The sequence below is a fragment of the Glycine max genome, chromosome 3 (assembly GCF_000004515.6).
Source record: "Glycine max cultivar Williams 82 chromosome 3, Glycine_max_v4.0, whole genome shotgun sequence".
NCBI classification, from domain to species: domain Eukaryota; kingdom Viridiplantae; phylum Streptophyta; class Magnoliopsida; order Fabales; family Fabaceae; genus Glycine; species Glycine max.
The window spans coordinates 1,498,593-1,521,977 of NC_016090.4; the positions used below are offsets into that span (position 1 = coordinate 1,498,593).

Here is a 23,385-nt window from a genome sequence, read left to right on the forward strand (position 1 = left end):
GAGGAATGCTAACATCACAGTCTTTAACATACTTCTACAAACACACTCCTTTCTATTGCTTAAAATTCAATCAAAAATGAAAACTGCAAAATTGGGGAAAGAGAATCATGAAATATGATGTAGGATCCATAAAATTTTGTAATTTTTAATAGATTTCAACTAATAAAAGAGAGTGTGTCCATAAGAGTGTGTTTCTAACATTTCTCATAAACACATTATTAGCAATTGGAAGGCAATTCCTACGATAATCTCACGATTAACTGAACATTTTATAAAATGTTCAGTGCGATAGTACATTGACTTGTAGTATAAAATGCATATCTTGGAAATTATTATTGGGAGAATGCCACAAAACCAACTTATTGGAGACTGCCTTTGTGACTTCATAAGCTACTTGCCTTTTTCTAATTCCCAGCAGCTCCAACAAATTTGCTTGGTTTGACTTTTTCAAGAATTTACCTATTATACAACAATCTAAATGTAGTAAGAGCTTTTGAGAGCACATTTCAGTCTTAATGGTAGGAAAGAAGACTCAAATGCTAACAAGGAAGCCTTATTTGATATCTTTGTTGCCTCATCATTGTCTAGCCTAGGTTGTGAGTGTCAATCTCACTCCATCTTTAAACGAAACAGGATGAATTCTTAGGGTTTGTACCAATCTAGTGATATCCATAGATATGTCAGCTGGGGATTTCACCCCTCGATCAACCTGAAAAATAGACAAAAATGCATACATGTCAATAAAGCACAATAAGGGAAAGAGGAGATAAATCATATCAGGCTAAAAAACCGGCTCAAATGGCCATCAAAAAGTGAACGAAAACTTTGATAGCCTTTATTAATGAGGAGACAAAATCTTTAAATTTTTTTAAGGAGTATTTAGAGGTTAATAATTTTGTATACTATGATAATGCAGATAAACAAAGAAAGCAAGTTACTGATTCCATATCACAATTTTCTGACATAAAATGAAGTGCAATACGTACCGATGAGGCAGACATTGATTTGATTAATGAGGTGTCATACCCTCAAAATTGTGCAACAGCCTCAGCCATTTGAACACGTGACACCCTATCAGCTCCACCAACATTAAGTAACAATTGCATTTGCTTGCCCTCTGTGACAGTAATCAGAAAAGCAGAATTCATGAATGCAAATTTAAGATACCTCATCTTGAAGTTGTTTAACAACACAAGAAAGTTTAAGATGGGCATTTTAAATGAAAAAAAAGTATGGGAGAGTAAAAAATAAGTATGTAATGCCAAAATTATACACAAGAAAATGTCACACATGATTATAAATTGTAATTCAGTTATAGCATAGAACAACTTCCATAGATATTTTTTAATTGTATTTCACAAACTTAAAAAGGGTCTCACTGAAAATCAGACTCATTAAGAAACTTTTCACAGCATACCATATGTCTAACCAATACATGAGGTTAGGTGCTAAAAGTCCTATACCTGATATCCATTGAGTAGTTAAAGCTAGTATGATATTTACAAGATCCTTAACATAAATTGGACAACGGAACTCATCTTGAAAGAACTCCACTTTTTCTACTTTAGCAAGGGCACCATCAATCCACTGCAACAATTAGATAGTATGTTAGAAACATGAACAGAACACACTTGGATGAGTATTACTCTCCCACACTATTCTTTATCTCTACTTATTTCTCGCCTTTCTGGCTCACTCTTCTCCCCGTCTCTTGATTGCATCTCTTGAAATATGGAACACAAGTCAGTCAATCCTCCTTGATTACCTCTCTGCATTCTTTCCTAAAATAAAATTTAGTAATAGGTGGTTTTCTAACATAGTATCAATGAATAAAACACTAAGTAAATTCCCCCATAGATACATCTTTCCCAACAACACGTCCCTATATTTAAGAGGGTACTAGAAGAATTAGAAGAACCTAACAAGTGATAAAGGAAAATTGTAATCTTTGCAACAAAGTAGAAGCAGGGAAACATGTAAATCATAATACTGTAAGGTTTTCTCTTTCAAAGAGTGGAAATAAAGGCACTAAAGGGAACAACAAACAGAAAACCATGAATGATGAGAAATGATTTTTTTTAATACTGCAGATTGTAAAAGGGTGAGCAGAGCACTACCACCATCTTTTAAGAAAAAAATATACTATTCTTCTTGCAATAAGAAACGAAATTCACAAAGCATCCAACTCTAGTGTTTCATCAACCATTTTGCTTGAAGTATTAATTTGCCAATAAATTTTATAATACAAAGTCCACAAATTGCGCAAGCACCTGATTAGGAAGAGATTTTGGAACTGGTGAGACTGTTTGTGGCCCATAGATGATACTGCATCTCAAAATTGCAAAGTTTGGACAATTTTCTGAAATAAACTGCTCTGCTGCCACTTTAGTTTTGCCATAAACATTTACTGGAACAGCAATGTCTTCTTCCTTGTAAAAGGATTTCTCCCCTTCATAAACTGATGAGATGAAACACAAATTACAATTTTGATAAAAGTCAAAGTGTAAATGGACATGGATATGGATAGTAAGCACAATATATTAATCAAGAAAGAAAATTTTACCCCAAACATGATTCATCCCTTGGTATTGCTAAAAAAGGATAAAGGATAAGCAAAAAAGTTCTGAAATTTCAATGATTATAAAGTTAGTTTTTAGTTAAGAATGACAAACGTTAGAAACAGAGAAAGATAAAGCATTAAGAAGTGAGTAGAGGTTCCAAAAGGTTATAAAAATATCTTCCTTTTTCATAATGCCCATTCCTCCCCTTCATCTATCACAGTAAGATTGGGTTACCTTGATCTGTGGAGAGATGAATGAGAAGAGTAGTTCTCTTTTCAAAGCTTTGCAACCATTTTACAAGAGATGATGGCAAGTTAATAGCATGTGCAGTGGCAGGATCGATTTCACAAGCACGAGGAACCTAGATGGCAGCACAATTGACGACCACATCAGGCTGCCCTTAACAAACAAACAGAATTGTCAATAATGAAACGAATCACATTATTGTTTTATACACTATGAAATGCTAACATGTGATCCTTTATCTTCATGTTTTCTTCTACTAATTTTCTATTTGGGGAAGGCTATGAAGACATTGGCATCTGTTGAACTTATAAATATTTAAAATAACCATTGTATGAAACATGCTTTCTCTCTGTCTCGTCAAGATCCTTGTGTGCACACACATGATCATACTCACAACGGTGTATGGCAAGAAGAATGATTAATGAGTGGATATCAAGTTGAGAGAAAAGGGAGGAAAAAATTCTTTAATATAGAAACAAAATCCACAAGTCCAAAAGCATGCAGGATTCCAAAAGTACTAAAGGTGTAAACCACTCAGTGTCAACCCAGAAAAAGACTCTGTTATCTACATTGGCCTAAAACCAGTTGCATATCCATTTATAATTATCTTACACAATCATTCATATAAGATGCACAAATATACGAATGTCAGCAGCTAAATTGGCAACATATCTCACTTCTTATGCCAATAATCCTTTAAAATTTCTAAATCATTGTTACGAATCAGCAGCAAACAAGTGCGTAGTTCAGTGAGTCAATAGAGAAAGAGAAGGCTCCACAAACAAAGTGTACCAAATAAAATCACCAAACCACGATACATAGTTTAACACCGAAGCAATCAACCACTATGAAGCATAGACCTCTCTCTTGTTCGAAATGTCGCCTGCCAAATACATTTTCAATACCAACAGATCCCAACACTTGTCCCACACTTTTTATTAGTTGTCTAATTTTAAAAAAATATTTTTTTATTAACTTCAATACTTAAAGTTATCACATTTACACAACTAAGATAGTTGAAAGAAATAAATGTGTGTGAAGGTTAGTTTAAAAAGATGAATATATCATCATTTGGTTATTATATGTTACTCGTGTTTCATTTAATTAAAAATTTTCTGTTTGTGTCCGTGAAAAGGCGCAAACTTTAATCCCAAAAGGAAGTTCACAAAACGACCCATTATCCAAAATCATATATTTTCCTATCCCAATTGAAAAGAAAAGAAAGACACGTAATCAACACAACAAAATTAAGGTGAGAACAGAACCTGGCCAAAAGTGTTGGAAATGGCTTCAAATCCAAGGCCAGTTTTCAAATCCACTTGGAAAGGAAGGGAGGAAGGAATGGCATCTAAGAGAGGGTGGGGAGGAGGAGAGGAGTGATGGGTGAAAGCGAGATCGAAAACAAAAGGAGTTCCACTAATATTGGCATTGGCATTGGCATTGGCATGTGCATAGACTTGTAGCAGATGCTGACCCAAGTAACATGTCCCTCCCACAACCAAAATCTTCACCTTACTCATCTTTCTTTGTTTCTCTATCTGGTGTCTTTCCTTTGCTTTGAGTTGAGTTGTGATCCCTTGGTCTCATCTATCATGATACATACAAAGCCTTGCCCATGTTGACGTGATATTACCAGAGCTAGCGTGTAGCAGGTCAGCTAAAAACATCACATCCTACTTTATTATTATTAATTATTTTATATTTTATTATTAATTATTAAGAAAAAAACGAAAACCTTACCGATGCTTTGGCATTGCCGTAGCAATACCAGTACAAGGCCTTTCATTTTCCTCCTCTCCCTATTTTAGTTGCGTCCTTTTTATTACTTTTTTAATTTATTGCATTGTCATTTGGTATTCCATTGTTTACTTTCCCTAGTTTGGTATTTCACCATCTTACCATTCTTTCCCCCTTCTCTCTTCTTTTTCTCCATTTTTTAATTTCATTTTTTCAAAAAATCTTCGATTTTTATTTTCAAACTTTATGAATATAGGTCTATTTTCTTGCTTTATCTCAAAAAGCAACGATTTTTGTCTCTCTGTCTTCTTCTACGTTTTCTTTTTACCTCTATTTGTATTTATATGGGTTTTTTTTATCTGCATGTTCATTGTTTCTTCTAAAACTTCTTTTTATCTCAAAAAGCTTCGATTTTTATCTCCAAACTTCATGAACACAAGTTCATTTTCTTATTTTATCTCAAAAAACTTTAATTTTCATCTTCAAACTTCATGAATACAGGTTCATTTTCTTGCTTTATCTCAAAAAGTTTTGATTTTTGCCTCTATCCTTATTGATGTGGTTTTCATGTGTTTCATTTTCACTCCTCATCTTCTTCTACGTTTTCTTTTTTACCTCTATTTGTATTTGTATGCGTTTTTTTTCAATTTTTTGTTTTTTATCTGCATATTCATTGTTTCTTCTAAAGTTGTCATTTTTATCTCAAAAAGCTTTGATTTTTATCTCCAAACTCCATGAATAGAGGTTCGTTTTCTTGTTTTATCTCAAAAAACTTTGATTTTTGCCTCTATTCCTATTGATGTGGTTTTGATGTGCTTCCTTTTCCCTCCCCGTCTTCTTCTACGTTTTCTTTTTTTTACCTCTATTTGCATTTGTATGCGTTTTTTTCAAGGTTTTTTCACTGCATGTTCATTGTTTCTTCTAAAGCTGTCATTTTTATCTCAAAAAGTTTTGATTCTTATCTCCAAACTTCATGAACACATGTTCGTTTTCTTGCTTTCTCTGTCAAAGCTTAAATTTTTTTGTGTTCCTGAGCCTTTTTCGACGTTGTTTTCTCTTGGTTTTCTTGCATTTTGGGTTCAGATATGTAGCATTGGGTATCTTTGTGACCGACAACAACAAAGACAACAAATAGTGTTCGACATGAAAAGAATAGGTTTGTGATGTATTTCATTTCTCCTTTTGATTCCTAGGTTCTGTCGGTACAAAAGATTAATTTTTTTTGTGTTCCTCAGTTTTATTTGACCGTGATTGAGTATTCTTTTTCCTTTGCAAGACAAAAGCCACAGATCATAATATGTTGGATAGATTATAGGTTCATTTTCTCTCCCCATCTCCTTATGCGTTTTCATTTTACCTCTTTTTGCATTTGTATGCATTTTTTTATTTCGGATTTTTGTTTGTTCACTGCATGTTCATTGTTGGGTTCGTTTTCCCTCCCCGTCTCCTTCTGCGTTTTCATTTTACCTCTTTTTGCATTTGTATGTGTTTTTTTTTATTTCGGTTTTTTGTTTTTTCACTGCATGTTCATTGTTTCTTCTAAAGCTACGATTTTTTCTCAAAAAAACTTTATTTTTGGATTCTGAGAATGCAAAATATTGATTTTTTTTTCTCGGCCTTATTTGACGGTGGTTGAGTATTGTTCTTCCTTTGCATTGTGTTTCTTTTGTTCTGCCTTTGTTTTGTTTTGTTAGTTCTTGTAGTGAAAAAGATTTAATTTTTTGGTGTTCCTGAACTATGTTGACCTTTTTGGTGTTCCTGAACATGCTTCGTTTTCTTCGAAGGAGAAAACTTTGTTTTCTTTGCCCGATGACGTGGATGTGTCAATGCTTACGTGTGACAATGTCAAGAGCCCTCATTCCTGCCCAAAAACTTCACTGTCAACCTCCATTTATATTAATGATTTTTATTAATTTTAATTTTATTGTGTATTTAATACTTTTTGTCTTTTGTGTTGATTTTGCTCTGGTTACGATGCATTTATTCATTTATTTCCATTGTAAATCTAAATATATAATAATTAATTATTTATATTCTGTTCCCAAGACATTTTTTTTGCATTTTTTTGTTCCCAAGACTTGACTTTCCAATGCGTTTTTCTATTGCAAGACTTGGCTTTTCAATACTTTGTATTGCATGGGTGAGCATTTCCGATTTTTTTTAGATATGCTGTAGAAATCACTTAAAAATGAGCTTGAGTGGGGCCTAGTTGGAAAACACGTTAACTCATTGTTTGTTGGAAAAACATTTGTGTACACCCCAAATGCTTAGAGTAAAAAAATAGAGAAGTATAGTTATAAAATCTAAAATGATGAAACAGGAAGACAGATATAGATAAATAAGAGGTTGATAGGTTGTTTAAAATTATGGGTTGTCTAAAAATCAATTATTGTTTGTTTAGGTAGATTGGTAGATTTTGGGAGAAGCTGCACTCGTATATACCCAAAACACTCAGTATCTATCTAGAGTAGCTAGTTAATTTTGTGTATACATAAGATTTGATAAATGCTGATAAATATTCTAAGGATACTAGAAAGTTTTGTATTTGGGGCGCAATTTTGGAACAAAATTGTACTTTTCATAAATTTTTTTAACTCATATGATTTATTAAAAACTTTTTTTAATTTTTTTTTTAACTAATATTCTTAAAACATTGATTAATTTGCCTTATTTTTGTTTTACAGTTAAGGTTCATTAATTATATATTTTTTAACAAATAATTATGACCAACTAGTTAATTATGATTCCTTGGACAAATGATTTTCTCTCTCTTATGTTACAAAACTTTTTTTTTTGTTTTTTCTTAAGTATCATAATAAATATTTTTTTTCTTTTAATTTATTAACTAATGCACTAGTGTCTATTAGTAAGATCTTTTTTTACTAAAAAGACTCACCTTTTTAATTTATCTTTCAACCAATAAAATAATACTGTAATTAGTTGATAAAATTATTTAGTTTTATTTTTTCACTAATTCTCAATTGAGAAGAAACACTAGTGTCTAAAGATCTAGCATTACTCTTTGTTATCAAATGGGTGAAACAATTATCTTTTCAGAACGTAATTTTTGATAATATCGAAAAAAAAGGTAATTTTTTAGATTGATTATAAACCAGTAATAGATCAATTACACAACCAACATAACTTTTAAGTCTCTATCTTTTTTCTTTTCTCTTTTCTTTTTATCTTAAGTCTTTATTTACAATCATCAAGACAATCTTAGAAAAACTAATATGGTAGCACATGCTTTAGCAAGATCATTTATAGAGAATCCTATAAGCCATATTATCTATTGTATCCCAACTTTTGTAAACCATATTATTGAAATGGAAATTGATTCTCTGTTGTAAAAGAAGAAGAAGAAGCACTAAAGTCTTTAAGTTGTCTGCATTTTCAACCATTGCAAAATCAATGTCTTTTGAGTTAAGTTTCAAAAAAAATAAATAGAGTTGACATTGTTCTCAGATCAAAAGCTAACTTAATTAATGAGCTAAATCCTGTGCTTCTATATTGCCTTCTCCAACTAATTAACTGAGATGAATCAACAATGATGCTCGAGAAATAATATCTGCATGAGAACAAGTTACGGTTCCTGTGAAGCAAAAGTCACCTGCCACTTTGATAGCCCATCTAGAACATACGGCTTCAGCAATCTTTGGTTCCACATTCTCTAAAAATGATAAGAATCCTTTCACTAACATGTCATACTAATAATTAATTATTAACATTTGTTCATAAAAAAATAATTTTTATACTTTTAATGTAATAAATATATTAGTTTTCTTACGTTATTTTTAATATTGTAAATAATAATAATTAAATGTATTTAATGATTCAGATACACACAAATTTAATATATATTATTAAAAAAATTAATTATTCAAAAAAAGTCAATATAATAATGTAATAAGTATATGAGCATAAAAAGTAATAAATATATGAATGTTCTAAATAGTTTTTTCAATATTCAAAAATAACTGCAGTAAAAAAATATATTCTAAAATAATTAAATATATTTAATGCTTCAGATACATGCACCCACATATTTAATATATTTTCACAAAATAGTTATTTAAATAAATAGAAAAATATTTTAAAAAACGATAGGAATTCAAATTTAATATATTTTATTAAAAAATAATTATTCAAATAAATTCAATACAAGAATAATTATTTCTTATACTTTTAATGTAATAAATATATTAATTTCCTTAATTTATTTAATATTTTAAATTATTTTTATTAGTATTTTTATATTTTAAAAGTAATATATGTATATATATATATTAATGCCCTTCATTTTTTTAATATTTTAAAATAATTAAATATATTTAATGTTTCAGATTTTCCATTTTTTGAATTACCTTTTCTGATTAAGGATAATAATTTCTTTTATTTTAAATTTCAACGTGACTTTATCATGATAGGAATTCAAATAGGTAAGGTGTAATAAAAAAATATTTAAAATTGATTTAAATTTCCGTAAAATTAATAACATTTAAATTTGTTAATAACAATTTCTTTAAGGCGTGTAACTATTAATATCAAAGAAAGTTATACTCCAATATATTTAAAAAGATACTTAAATGATACCATCGCCTTCTTTTTATTTTACTTTATTTACATCATCTTTTTTATTTATTTGAAATAGTACATTTTATTTTCTTAAAAAATTAATGTGTTTCATTCTTTTGTTTTTTTTTTTTTTAAGAATAGAACTTTGAATTCAACAAAAAAGACCAAAAAGGCCTTACATCATCAACGATGAGGTCTGAGAAGGAACCTCCTTAAACCTGACCATGAGTACGTTACTCTATTAGTTTATCTGTGTTTCGTTTTGGTCAAAGAACTTATTAAGGTTTTTTTTTTTTTTTTTACACAACTTGTTAAGATTAATTATCTCTTTTTTTGTAAATTGAAATATTATTAACAAATAATTTTGAATCTCTTACAGTCTTACTATCAACTTCGATACCTAAAAAGAGTTACTAGTGAAATAAAAAACAATGGTTAAAGTTATAAAACCAAGAGTATGAGTATTCAAAGTATTATTTAACTCCTTTCGAAAAATATTATTTAATTTACATAAATATTAAAATCGATAATATATTCTTAATTAGACGCATTGTCCTTAAAATTAAGTTGTGGAGGGAAGAAAAAGAAAAACCCTTTAAAAGGCTTATTTGTACTTGTTAACCACCGCTAACTTATTCTTTCACATTAAAATAGATTACTGTAATGAATATTTAGTTATTTACCCTATTGAGTATGGTCTAAGTTTGGTCAAAACACCTCATAATGATGCTACCAAGTATTTTCATTTTACATTATATAAAGTAAATGAGAAAATATTTCTTTTTGAATTTTATTAAAAACTGGATGGTTGTTCATATTTTTTTTTAATTATATAAGATTGTGCTTTTTATTTTTTGTTTATTTGGATTTTGGTTTTTATTTTCTACTTTGAAATATTCTTTTGTACAATATCGGACATAACTCGTTCATTTTGTCAGGGTGGAATGATGGTTTAGATCTCTAATCTGATTCCACACTCCAAAATTGGTTGAGGTTGAATCCACTAAGTTGATTTCAAAATTTTATAATTAACTATTGACTATTCATGAATACTTGTAGACTTACGAATATTTTTATTTGATTATAGTGAATTGATTAAAATTGGCATACCCTTAAGTGAGATTTTAATTTTTTTTATTATGTTGTTTTCTCTTTTTATTTTATGTGTATTATACATTTAACATTTGTTTATGTAAATTATTTGGAGAGTTAGCTCTTCCACTCAACTTAACTAAGATGGATTGATGTATTAACTTGATAGTTAACAATGGGTTTTGATTCTTCGTATATTTTTCAATATTCTTTTCTGTATGCAATTTAATATATTTAATTCATAAACTAATTTTTTAACTATTAGTCTAGTATTTGTAAAAAAAGAAGAAGAAAGAACTACTAGTCTAATATAAAACATGTTTTTTTCCAAGTTAAAAATTATACCATGTGTTATATTACAATCATAGTAATAAATGATGAGGATCATTAAAATAAAAAAGTTCAGTACAAAAAAAAGCATTAAAATGAAAAAATACAATAAAATTGGGCTGGGCTAAAAAATCCAAACTCTCCCTTGTTGAAAAATATAAAAAATAAAATCCAAACTCTCCCTATTAAAAAATATAAAAAATAAAATATACTACCCTATTTGATTCGATTTTTAAAAGTGAAATTTGATATGAAATCCAAATGATTGAAATTTTAATTTTTAATCTCATATGTACCAATTATTTGAACCAAATCTAATTTTTTGTTAGCATCAGTTTGGATTCACCGATTATTGGATTGATTCAGATTCAGGACTATTATTAAGTAAAATAAAATCTAACCAAATTTACTTGAATTTACTCTTATATTAGGAATTAAAATCCTTATTAAGAGATAATAATTTTCAGTCTTTTTACTCCCAAATCAAAGATTCTTAATTTACACTTTTTCCTTTTCATAAAAATACATTTTACACATTATCCCACTGACTAATTTAATATGACTTTAATAAGTGTACATAGTGAATTTTTTTTATATTGTTAAATATATAATTTAATTCATATATGTGTCACAAATTTTCAATTTGGTTCCTATATGAAAAATTTATTAAGGTAATGTTTGACAAAATTTTCAACTAGTTTATATCTTTTTTTACTAATTAAAAAATTCATTTGATTGATTGATAACTAAAAAATTCAGTTGATTGATTGATAAATAAATTTTTTAGTAGCTTCTAATATTTTTAACATATTACTTAAACTAATGTTTTTTAAGACGTCACCTTATCATTTTTTTATATTTTTTTCTTTTTTATCCTTAATATATTTATCAAATTTCCTCTTATACTTTTTAAATAAATCGAAGTTTTATTATTTTTATTTTTTTACTCATTTAATATGTTTGTTTTCTCTCTTTTCCTCTAATATTTTGTTTGCACACTATTATTTTTTCTCCAAGGTATGGTATTTTTATTTTTTTTTCTCTCCCCATCTAATGCTTTGATAGGTTTTCTTTATAATATTTTGATTATAAAATTTCCTAGTATGAATGGGTAAAAAAATAAAAACAATAAAATAGAAACATAGGGGTTGATTATTTTATTTTTATATTACATTCTTAATTTAATGATTATACTATTAATTTAACATTATAAATCAAGACATTGATAATAATAGATGATAGATTTATTTTTTTGTTATTATATTTTACATTTATTATGTTAGAATATTTATTTTAACCATTGTATCACTTATAATATTTAATTTATTATTTCAACACTATATTTTGTCTATTATTTTTTGAATAAATTTATATGAAATTATTTATTTTAGCTATAACACCAAATAACATAATAAAAGTATAACTACCACTTAAGTGTATTTTCTTATATTATTTTTAACTTGATTAAAAACATTTGAAGAAATAATATAACATTAATAATAAAATACTTAACATAAAAAAATATAACATAAAATAATAGAACATAAATACGTTTATTTCTGTTATTTTAAACTTTTCAATTACTTTAATTATTAATTTTATCAACCACTTCTAATTTATTAAATTAACTTATTTCAGTTAGTTTTGCCTAATAAGCCTAAATTGATTCTTAAACATGTAAATGTTATGAATTTGATTCTTGCCTTCTCATGTACATCATCAACTCATATCACACATTCTCAATTTGATAAGAGTGAGTGTAACACATTCTTAATTTGGTCATGTATGCATATCAATTCTTAATATAGTGCTTAAAATAAGAATGCATTATACTTAAGGACCAGAACATTTTCTTCATGATTGTTTGAAATTTATTAAAAATTACAAATTTGAAAGATTTTATTTAATGATTCTCTCTTCTAATTTAAAAATATATATTATAAAAATTGATAATTTTCAATAAATTTGAATAAAAAAATGAATATTCCTACCATTTTTCATGAATCAAACTAGAATGAGTAATTCAAAAAAATTACAATAAGAGGATTAATAGTGATAGGATCTAAACCGGTAATATATAAAAACAATTTTAAGTCTTTACTCTTTACATATAAACATCAAATTGAAAAAACATATATAAGAATTGAATTATATTGTTAATTTTTAACCTTTTTATGTTATAAACTAATTAAAAATTATTGCCATAATTTTTAAAATAATTGTTATAAAAAATAATTATATAAGATTTGTAATTGATAATATTGAAGAGGCTTAATTACTAATTTCACCTTTAAAGTATTTAAGATGACTTAATTTCTGTTCCATAAATTTCGGAGCTCTCCGATCATGTAATTTACCTTTTAAAAATGCTACAATAAGGTATTGTTTGTAAAATTTTGGTGATTTTCATTTATGAGTAGTGATAATTTTTATTAACGGTATCAGTTTCATTTTGATAAAAAGGACGGAAGCGTTTTTAAGATTAGAATACCCGATTAAAGCATTTAGAAATTTAAAGAACAAATTCAACCATTTTAAATCTATAGACCAAATTAGTAACTAACTGTGTAAAAAATGATCATTTGTAATTACTTGAGATTGTAAAATATTATAGACTGTTTTTGCATAATATTTTGTAGAAAATGATTTTGTGAAATACAAGCGGAACTCATATATATATATATATATGTATATATATATGTATATATATATATATATTTTTTTTAACAATGAGGATTTTTAATTTTTAATTGCAATAAACATCTACCACTAGCAGAGTTTTAGAATTTTAGGTCATTATTTCTATTTTTTCCCCCAAAAAGATCTCATAATTTTCCGATTAGTTCCGTGATTCTCCCCACCCCACTCAATTTTCCATGAGTGATTGCAGCTTTCAGTTGAGATTCCTGCCGTTACCGACCAATTTTTCTGTTTTTTCTCGTACTGGCGAGTGAGTGCTTAACAAATCACAACAGAAATGTTTGGATGGCCGAGGATGTTTGTTGCCACCGGTGTGTGTTTGCAATTGTTGTATGGTGTTTTAACAATCATTCATATTTCCTCAAACATGTTGGTTCTTACACTGTCTATGAATAACTATGAATTTCATGTGGGTATTGATTGAATTGGATTATCCTCTTTTGTGGTTAACCATTTCCATTATTTAAGTTCTGTGTTTTCAGTTACCTATCATCAAGTGCCTATATTGAGGGGAAATCTCTATTTCTATTTTTTTTTTAAATGGGCAAATCTCTATTTCATTAGTGGGTATTTGTAATCAATGAGAAGAATATTATTAGTATTTGTTAATGAATATAATTAGAAATAGAATGCACTGATAGTGTAGAATGGTTTTTACATTGCCATCGGATCATGGATTACTATGTACCGTGGGATTGTTGAGTTTTGTAATAATTACTTTAAAATTCATGTATAGAGTGATTTCTAATTGTCTGACAGTGTAAAAATCTATACATGGAAAATGCATCAAAACTAAATTATTTGTTAATTGGTCTATGAGTGTTCTGTGCCCTTTTCAAGTAACTAAATTTTGATATGCCCTTCCTATTCCAAAAATAAACTATGGTTCTCCATGCTCTAGTTGTTCCAAAAAGTAAAATGGATTTACACATTTTATTTTATTTTGATTTTTTGTCAAAATTCCTGAAATCCTAATCAATACTGTTGTTTGGTTGCATCCAATGTATAGGAAGTGGTTCTTAATGAGGTCCAAGGTTAATGTGAAATGTTATCTTGTGTTGCTTAGGGGTCTTATCTGTATTAATTTGATCTTCTTTTGTTAGTGTTATATGGAGCATCACAAGAGAAGATTACCAGAATGTTGTCCAAAGAGGTTCAGACAATACGACGTCTATATTATGGTCACACTGGAAGTGAGATAACAATCATATCCAGCATTCTCCCTGTCTCTAAAGGTAGGCTTTTTTATTGCTTATAGAATTATTATCCTTAAATATAAAAGTCTTCTGATTTTTATAAATTTTTATTCTTAGCATTTGATGGCTGCATTGTTATAATTATATGTTTGATCAGGGCATTTTATTTGCTACTTCATATTCTAAAAAAGTTATTTCCATAAATAAATAAGGATCTTAGGTGCTATTGTTATGTTGTTGGGTTCATTTGTCTGTGCTTGCTATTTGATAACTTTTCCTGCCCTTTGGTTTTATGCTTTGCTACAATGCTTTTTTCTTCTTTTGTATCAATGATTCAAGAGAATTTGCACCTCAGTTGTGCTTTATCATAGAAATGCTAATTCGTTATTTGAATTATTTTGTAATATTTTAACATGAATTAACATTGATTCATGATTTTAAAGCCTTTGAATAAAGTTAATTGTTTTAGTTCAATGAATCTTCATGATCCAGAAAGGTCAAAGGTAAATATAACGTTAAATGTGAATTGATTGCTCAATAGTCAAGACTGCGCGTGGGGAGAATGTGGAACACGCGCTTTGCGGATACCTTTTTATTACAGTCCTTGCCCTTATATTCTCGTGTATTTACCACAAACCTAGGTTAAAAAAGTTTTGAGTGAAGTGAAAGAAGGAAGAGACCTTTCACAGTTTATTTTCGAGGAGAAACTCTGTTGCTTATATGGAACCTAAGAATGAATCAGGGCCAATTCCTACTGGATGGACTTTATTAACCGAAGTGCTACCAGATGGTTCCATAGTGGCGGTACTTAAAATTCTCCTGTATATTCTCTGATTTTTTTTTCGACGGGTGGGGTAGGGGCGGGGGGTGAAATCGTTGAATTCTAGTTAGGGAAATCAAGATTTTACTTACATTGATGTTGATCATGTGGTGGATTGTCTTTTAAAGGGTGATTGATTCCATTGATTTCGTTTGGTAAATGTAGATTGTGTCGCTGATTTCGTTTTGCCTTTTGAATTATTAGTAAATACCATAGCCACTTTTTGCATGCTAAAATTTCCGATTACCTTTTGTTTCAATTGAAAATACCTAATACATTGGTATAGTGTGGCTGGGGCAAAATTTGTTTTCCATTTCAAAAAAGTTAAAAATCTATTGAACAAAACTAGATTTCTTCTCACATATTAGTTCTGTTGAACCGAAAGGGTTGGTATAGTGGTGTAAGGTTCCACTGCATTCACATGAGCGGGAACGATTTATTTAGTAAAAAAATCCGTGTTTGATTTTCGCCGTGTGCAAAATTCCCTTGAGCCAATTGCAGTCATGCACCGCAAGCGGGATTAGCCTCTGATCCAGTGAGTTGGGAGACACCCGTGGTCTCTGATCTAGACAAAAAAAAAATTAGTTATGTCGGTGTTGTCATATGTCATCGTAGGTGCTTACTGCCAAATGCCAACTGCTTTGTATTGTCCTTCTATCTATAACAGTTCAAAATGGTTTCATTCCCTGAGTCTTTGAACTTGGGTGTTCTATTGATTAGAGGCAAGGGATGGAAATGCAAAAGATATACTAGTAATTACCTGCAGTATTTTTTTGTCTTAGCCTTCCAGTTCATTAGGGAAAAAGGACCCTGACTAATCCGAAGTTCGGCTGAGAGGTAAGTAATTACCTGCAGTTTGATACTAAGTAAACTGTCCTAGGTTTCCCCTATAGCCCCTATGATGTTGTCTGCCACTCTCTGTAACAGCTATATCCCCACCAGAATATGCCCCTAATGGTTTTTTGGATTTTTTTTTCTTTGTTTTATGCAGATAATTATATTTCAACTGCTGAATATATTTGGTTCAGAGGATCTTTATCTGTTTTCCCATTTATTAGGTTGCAAAGCCTAATTGCCTTTGCCTAGTACTCCCCTTTCCCAAAGAAAAAAAAATGAAAGTTACTCAAGCAACAAATGTGGTGTATGGAAAATCTTTGTATTTGAAATGATGGTTGAAATTATACACATGATTCCTGTAATCCATGAAATTAGATAGTTAAACTTCCTGATCCCATGTTTTCTGGTGAATAGTTTTACTGGAAATGGTGAAAATTTCTTGATCTTGTGTCTTCTTTTAAGCACAAATGCTTAAAATAGGAATCCTTAATATATGTGAAGTGCATGTTTACTTATTTTGATGCATTTCCATTATGTGCATTTAATTGTACTTGCATATGTGTTAACTAACATAGACCATAAAAGTTAAAAATGGAAGTATATTGCAGACTCTAGTGATTTTGCCTGTTTGGATTTGAGGAAAAAGAAAATGGTAAATTTTCATCATATTTATTTGCTGGTTCTCAGTGGATCATAACTAAAATATTGTGCAGATCAGAAAGGCTTTTTTAAATTACAGGTTCTTGGCTCCCTTTGTTTGCTTTATCATATACAGTTCTGCTTTTTTCTCTCTGTCGTGTTTGATTTGTAAAATAATTGCAAACAATTTAAAAAAAGAAAGCACTGATGAAAGTCAAGAGTGGATGCTTTTTTTTTTTGAACAACCATATTTGAAATATCCTGTTCTTCTTGTCTCTAGACCCTTGTTATGTGGAAATGGTTCTCTGAAGTCTGATCAGACTCATTCTCCTTATGTTTCTTAATATTAGTGATCCAGTTAGAAAAAAAGGAAATGAATTTATGAATTTCTATATTCAGTGACAGTTGATTTTTTGTTTTGTTTTGTAGTTCTATTACTGTCCGAGTACTGGAAAACGCTTCTATTCCTACTCTGATCTGATGTGTTATGTGAACTATGCTAAGAAAACAAAGCTTGGTCTCTATGCACTGGTGAGTTTGCTTTCTGTGATTGACAAAGTCTTAACTATTAATGTATATGGTAATACTTCATTAACTTGAATGTGGATAGTGCATATAAAAGATGTGATATCATTTATTCCATGAACTTTGTTCTTCCTGAACTCTGAACTGAATATATTGTTCCAATCAGGCCTGGGATTTCCCAGCTATTTTTGTGAATGTTTCTTGCGTTGTGGACATGTAATCTTTTAATGGTGCTCAGGGGAAGTGGCAAATGGATTTGTTGAATATTATAAAGTTTCAAAGTGCTAACTGGACTGGTTGATTTAAAGAGAGTGACCATTGATCAATTCTTGGAAATTTGAATCTCCTGTAGTCACTGCATAGATATATTGGCTGAAAGAAAGAAGCTAGAAGCCGGTCATACCTATTTTAATAACTTATTCAGTTTCTGCCTATTTTAATAATTTATTTAGTTTCTGCCTCTCCTGCTGCATTAGTGCAGTTACTGCAGTAGAAGTATGCCCAATTCTTGATTGGAAATCACAAATTAAATTGTGGCTATCTGCTGCAATGACTTGTCTTAGTTCAACTGCATCATAATTATTTTCTAGGTGAATATGTGCCATGTTTCACTCCCTTGGATTTCTGATGAACAAGTCAAGCTGTTAGTATGAAAAGTAATTTGTTTTATCCATCCATCCTTGTATAAATTAATTCTATGCTTTTGCGCAACTGTCATTTATCTGAGATCTGGATAATGATGTAATTTACATAGACAATTTCTTTTTTTGAGTCCTTGCTTTTGTTGTATTAGAAATTTTCCTTTTGGTTTCACCATCTTATACCACTGTTCCTTCAGATTTGGATGGCATTAGCTATGTGTAACACTGCATGTATAAATTTTGTAGGCTCAAAAGCTTTATGTTCACTGTAATCTGTTAATATAGTAAATATACAATCTTGCATCTTCCCAAATACCATGGATTTCTTGTTCCAATGTTCCCCCTTAGGTAAACTTGGCCAGAAATATCTGCATCATGTGTTTCTTAACCCCTTGAATCTGGTATTGCTGTTATTTGTTACTTTGTATGGCTATGAGATGACCAAAACATAAGTAATGTTAACCACGACCACAACCTTGCAGCAGATCCATCTTATGTTTCTTTCTCTTTGCAGGGTACGGAATTACTTAAAAGGAAGAGGACCGAGAATGATACCACCCCTGTCCCCGAACCCAAGAAGACATCAACTATCTTGTCACTTCCAAAGGATTCAAAATGCTATAGTTCATCAGGTGACGATTCATCAAGTGACGATTTGTTGAGTGACGATTCATCCAGTGACGATTCGTCCAGTGAAGATTCTTCGAGTGATGATTCATCGAGTGACGATTTGTCTAGCGATGATTCATCGAGCGACGATTCATCAAGTGATGATGACAGTAATTTTCTGAACATAAATTTTGAAACTAGCCTGTCCACGAATATGAACACACACAACCTTGACCTTATCTATCTATATTTTTTACATCTGGCATAATTTATTTGAAGTGACTTTTAGAAAATGAAAAAAAAAATCAGCATATTGGCATGCTTCTATTATTTAGAGCTAAATTGTAGTGAACTGGATGCATGATTTGATATATGTTTCTTTCAGGTAGTGACCCTTCTATTTCAAATGAAAGCATTAAGAAGGATGAAGATTATGCAGAGTCAGTTGGTAGTTGTTCGGTTGAGTCAGTGGGTAGCTGTTCGGTTGATTCGGAAACTAGCGATGCTACATCTGGAACGACTCAGGTCCTAAAGTAAGAGAAGAATGAACTAGCAAAATGATGATTCAGGCTGCTGCTAAGTGCTTATTGTTATGTCTACTTAAACAAACCACCTTTTGCTCCTGTGAGCTTATTTCATATACTCTTGTTTTTCCTTTATTTCTGGTATGCAAATAAAAAATGCCTCGGCATTGACTATCTATACATTAAGAACCGTTTTGTTGGCCCTTTTCTAGGATGGATTTTTATATACAACATTGTCATGTGTTTGTGTTGTTGACTTGTGTGAATTTCTATCTTCATGCTGAATGGAAATTAGCCCAAGAGTAACCATGCTTTGGGCAAATTCCACTGAGGCTCGCCTTTCTCTTCCTCTCGTTAGAGCGTTTAAAGAATGAACGAAATTATCTAACTTGGCAATTATCATTGTTGAGTTGGAACTTTTGTTGAAATCTTGATCTAAATGACAGTATTTATCTTCTAGATTTTGCGAAGATAAGACTTTTCCACCTTGCAAATAGTCCCTTTAAGGTTGTGTTTGGTTTAGAGGTGAAATAAAATAGAGATAATTTGGAAACGAGGAAGTAGAGAGTAGAAATAAAATGATATAGTATGTTGTTTGTTTTAAGAAAAATAGGTAAGAAATGTAGTAGAAATAATATTATAAAGTTGTTTAGTAGGAATAAAATAGGAAATTTAATGTTCCAGCCCACATGTTGGTACTTATTTCTTATTAAAATCATACCTAACCAAATTCCCCCTGCGTTTTTTTTTGTTTGTGCAGAATCTCCTAAATCTAATAAAGTCTTTATCAAATTACGGTGAAAGTGCATCAGTGTCACTTTATGTTAAACCATTTTATTTTTTTTATTAGTTTAATTATCCTACGGCCCTTCATACTTTTATCAAATGACGGTGAAAGTATCAAATTTTTTTGGTTAGTTTTTCAGCCTCACACTTTCAAATAACTCTATGATATACATTACCCGATTTTCTTTCTTGCCTTATTTTCTTCTCATCAACACAATGAACCATAAAGCTTACACCATTCTCAAGGCTCTGGAGTTAACTTCAATTGGAACTAAGTACGAAGGATCATGCTCCAATCCCTTGCAACATCTAAGCTCAATTACGTTGCTTTTTATCACAACTATGTTTTGTCATGTAGTTGTTGCATTTACAGCTGAAATGACCTTGCCAACCACTATTTTGGTATTCCACGTGTCTGGAATAGTTGGGTATCAAACACTGCTGTGGATTGTTGTTGCTGAGTTTTCTTGGTGGTACATCATCAACGTGATTGTTTTGCTAGTGGCATCATTCTGCTTCAAGTGGCACATGTCAAGCGCCACATTTTGAAGCACAAGAAGCTCAGGTGTAAGACTAAGACATGACACTAACATAGATACTATGTGCAGCATGTTCACGTGGATTGGTTTTATTTCATGTTTCGGCAGAAATTCTCTTATTTTGTTCTGTTTTTTAAGGGTAAAATATGATTTTGTTCTTTTTTATATTTGGTTAAATTTGATTTTAGTGTATGTTAGTTTTAAATTGATCGATTTGGTTCTTATATTTTAAAAAAATTGGTGGATTTAATCCTATGCTCGGATGGACTTTACCTAAAATAGAAACCAAATCTACCTATTTTCTTAAAAAATAGAATCAAACTCATCGTTTTAAAATTAGAGACTAAAGTCAAATTTGATCGAAATAAAAACATATTTTAACTTTTTTTCTAAATTAGATGCATGCTTTGCCTAAGTAGTTTATTTACATTGAAAACAAATGGCTTCCTCAAGAAAAAAAAATATTTGGTTGCGAACTAGTTGTGTTGTAATTGACATTGAAAAAAAATGGTTCCCTCACCTTGTTTTGGCTTTTGTGTCTTGGAATGTGTCAGAACATGATTTCTTTGGTGTTCCTTTCTCGGGTCCTTTGAAAATCATACATTTTTAAATTGAATCATAAAATTAAATATTAATACAAACTAAATGAACAACATCGGAACAGTCGAGAAAAATATGTTTTTTTTTTTATATTATAAAAAAACTGTGAGAATCAGCTACTAATTATTTCTTTATATTAGATTTTTTTTTCTTTCATCATTAAAAAAAATTTCATTCTGACTAAATACATTCAGAATAACATTTTCCATAACTAATTAGTGAATCCAATAATAATAACTTCAAACAAAATAAAATAGCACTGCTCTTCTAATGTTTAACTGACGCATAAAAGATAATATATCAAGCATAATGTACTTTAATATCCAAAGGGAGGAATGCAACCTAAAAGCACAACACTATTGGATCTTCACACCAGAAAACACAATAATGGAAATTGCCTAAAAGTGACACCAAAACTGCTTATTTTTCATTATAAAGGTAAGTCTGGCCATTGAAGTATGTAAATTCTTCTTTCACTTTAATATTCCCCACTGGATTCTTTCCATCCACCATAGCTCTCTTCAGGTGCATCATAACCCTGCTCCTCATTTCTCTGCAACCAGAAGTATATTATTTGCTTATTTATTTATTTGGTTATAGTGGTTTATTATTTGAATAGAGAGAAAGCCAGGCATCAATACATGAAGAAAAATAATGGGAAAAATATATATTCCAGCATTACCTCAGCAGTGAAAGTGAGAGCCACCTTAATCTCACCACAATATTCTTCGTCCTTCACAACCTTGTAAGCAGTTTCTGGAATGCTACCGGCTTCAAACACTGGATCTAAATGAATGCTGCAGAATGCATGTAGAAATTAATGCATATTAGTATGCCAAAAGTGCAAATGGCTTACAAGGTTGAAAAATGCAAAATGAAACATTAAATTGAAAAAAAATAATCATAGAGGACCACCAGTCACAGCCATTAACTGGGAAGAAAATTTGCTACATATAGAAATGTGGAATTTAGACTATACTTTATTAGATACAACTAAGATTAAGTTTTTTATATCTTTACCCTCTAGTTCTTCTAACAAATGATGTCATGTGAATGTTTTCTTAAAATTCTACACATGATAAAGGTTATTTAATGTTAGAAAGAAGGGTAAAATACACTTTTGATTCCTCATCTTATTTTTTGATTTTAGTTGTGCTGTTAAGAAAATTCACTTTGATTCCTTAAAAAAAATGTTTATGTTAAACTAAGTTGGTCCTTCTGTTAATTTATCACATTAACATCTAAGTTTAGGACAAAACTTGATCTAAGTTTTGTCCTAGACACTCCTCTCTAGAATTCAATCCCATCTCCAATGAAATTTCACTGAAAAAGCAAGCAAAAAAAATGTGGAAGTTAAAGAAGAATTCAACTCACGTTGCCTCGCCAAGACAATCATCTTGACTAAAGTTGTCTTTATCCATTATCTTCAGATTAAGTTCAGAAGCACTGTCAGAGACAGTGAAAAGAAAGCTCTCATTCCATTGTGGCTTGGATCCAGCATCTGGTATTCATAACACAGTTCAATCCTCCAAAGATAAAAATGGTACATACATAAGCAAATACATATATTAGTTAAGTTGGTCAGAAATGCACCTTCTTGCACAGTGCTCTTTTTCTCCTGTGCCCTGTATGTGAGAATCACATAAGGATCTATGCTGGCTGTCATTGAGAACAAGAATTAGGCCATTAGAGGATAATCTATCTTGATCAATTTGAGTAGTTGATAACAATAAACCAGATTAAAGAAAAGGGTCAACTGAATTGATTCTCACGTTTAATTTGAAAACAAGATAGACTCAATTAACGTAGCTATATGCCCATATGAGCAAAATAGATTTGGCTTCTGTAAAGTAAGTAACCTCAGTCGTTAATGAGAAAATCAACCGTTAATATTCCAATACATTCATGATTTGTTATGCAAGTGTACATAACACTGACAGTTGATTTTCTCATCAAACACTAAAATTACTTACTTTATCCTCTAAAGTGATTTGCTAATCAATTTAGAGAAGCCGGATCGGAACAGAACATATCAAGATCAAAACCAGCATAAGATGTACTTTTTGTAGTTTAATCTGCAAAAAAGAAAGTTGATTGACACAGATTCAAAACAACAAAGATGTATTCTAGATCAAACCATCTTAGAGAGAATTTTGAAGCATCTAAAAGTTGAAAACAAAACTTTTGCAATCCACAGTTTCATGCAGAAATCTCTATGAAGAGGCAATCATTGACATACACAGTATCTGATTTTCTTATCAGCTATGCATATAGAGCATATGTGCTTACAGAGAAAATCATTGTCATCGATTCCTTTGGCGCTGATCAGAACAACTTCAAGTGTTCCACGAGGCATCTTTGAAAATTGAAAATGAAAGGTTGGACTCTCACTTCACAAATTCTATATGGACAGAACTATTTGACTCAG

General features: G+C 30.2%; 2 protein-coding genes and 1 pseudogene across 3 annotated transcripts; 1 reads left to right on the forward strand and 2 right to left on the reverse strand.

The window, feature by feature from the left end:
• Window positions 1-128: 128 nt before the first annotated feature.
• Window positions 129-5,895, reverse strand: LOC100803616 (dTDP-4-dehydrorhamnose reductase-like; annotated as a pseudogene).
• Window positions 5,896-13,309: 7,414 nt separating this feature from the next.
• On the forward strand, window positions 13,310-19,271 carry LOC100804145 (suppressor protein SRP40). 2 transcript variants are annotated; one of them, XM_041014322.1, is made up of 5 exons: window positions 13,310-13,552; window positions 14,345-14,476; window positions 17,163-17,264; window positions 18,414-18,678; window positions 18,894-19,271. In XM_041014322.1, the coding sequence occupies exons 3-5, from the start codon at window positions 17,214-17,216 to the stop codon at window positions 19,043-19,045; spliced, it is 468 nt and encodes a 155-aa protein (XP_040870256.1). In that variant the 5' UTR covers window positions 13,310-13,552; window positions 14,345-14,476; window positions 17,163-17,213; the 3' UTR covers window positions 19,046-19,271. The 2 variants fall into 2 exon arrangements, with proteins under 2 accessions (XP_040870256.1, XP_040870257.1); XM_041014323.1 differs by having other exon boundaries at window positions 13,310-13,491.
• Window positions 19,272-21,226: 1,955 nt separating this feature from the next.
• Window positions 21,227-23,330, reverse strand: LOC100500006 (uncharacterized). The gene is given in 5 exon segments (NM_001248580.2): window positions 21,227-21,510; window positions 21,640-21,754; window positions 22,332-22,458; window positions 22,551-22,616; window positions 23,247-23,330. Coding segments are annotated over 5 exon segments (450 nt in total). The 5' UTR covers window positions 23,314-23,330; the 3' UTR covers window positions 21,227-21,435.
• Between the last annotated feature and the right edge of the window lie 55 nt (window positions 23,331-23,385).

What these genes read in the sequence shown, in the direction of transcription:
- LOC100804145 (XM_041014322.1), top strand. Translation starts at nt 17,214, where the DNA reads ATGTGTTATGTGAACTATGCTAAGAAAACAAAGCTTGGTCTCTATGCA. An exon ending in AGCTTGGTCTCTATGCACTG is followed by an intron (nt 17,265 to 18,413) that starts GTGAGTTTGCTT and finishes TTCTCTTTGCAG; the next exon opens with GGTACGGAATTACTTAAAAG. An exon ending in TTCATCAAGTGATGATGACA is followed by an intron (nt 18,679 to 18,893) that starts GTAATTTTCTGA and finishes TGTTTCTTTCAG; the next exon opens with GTAGTGACCCTTCTATTTCA.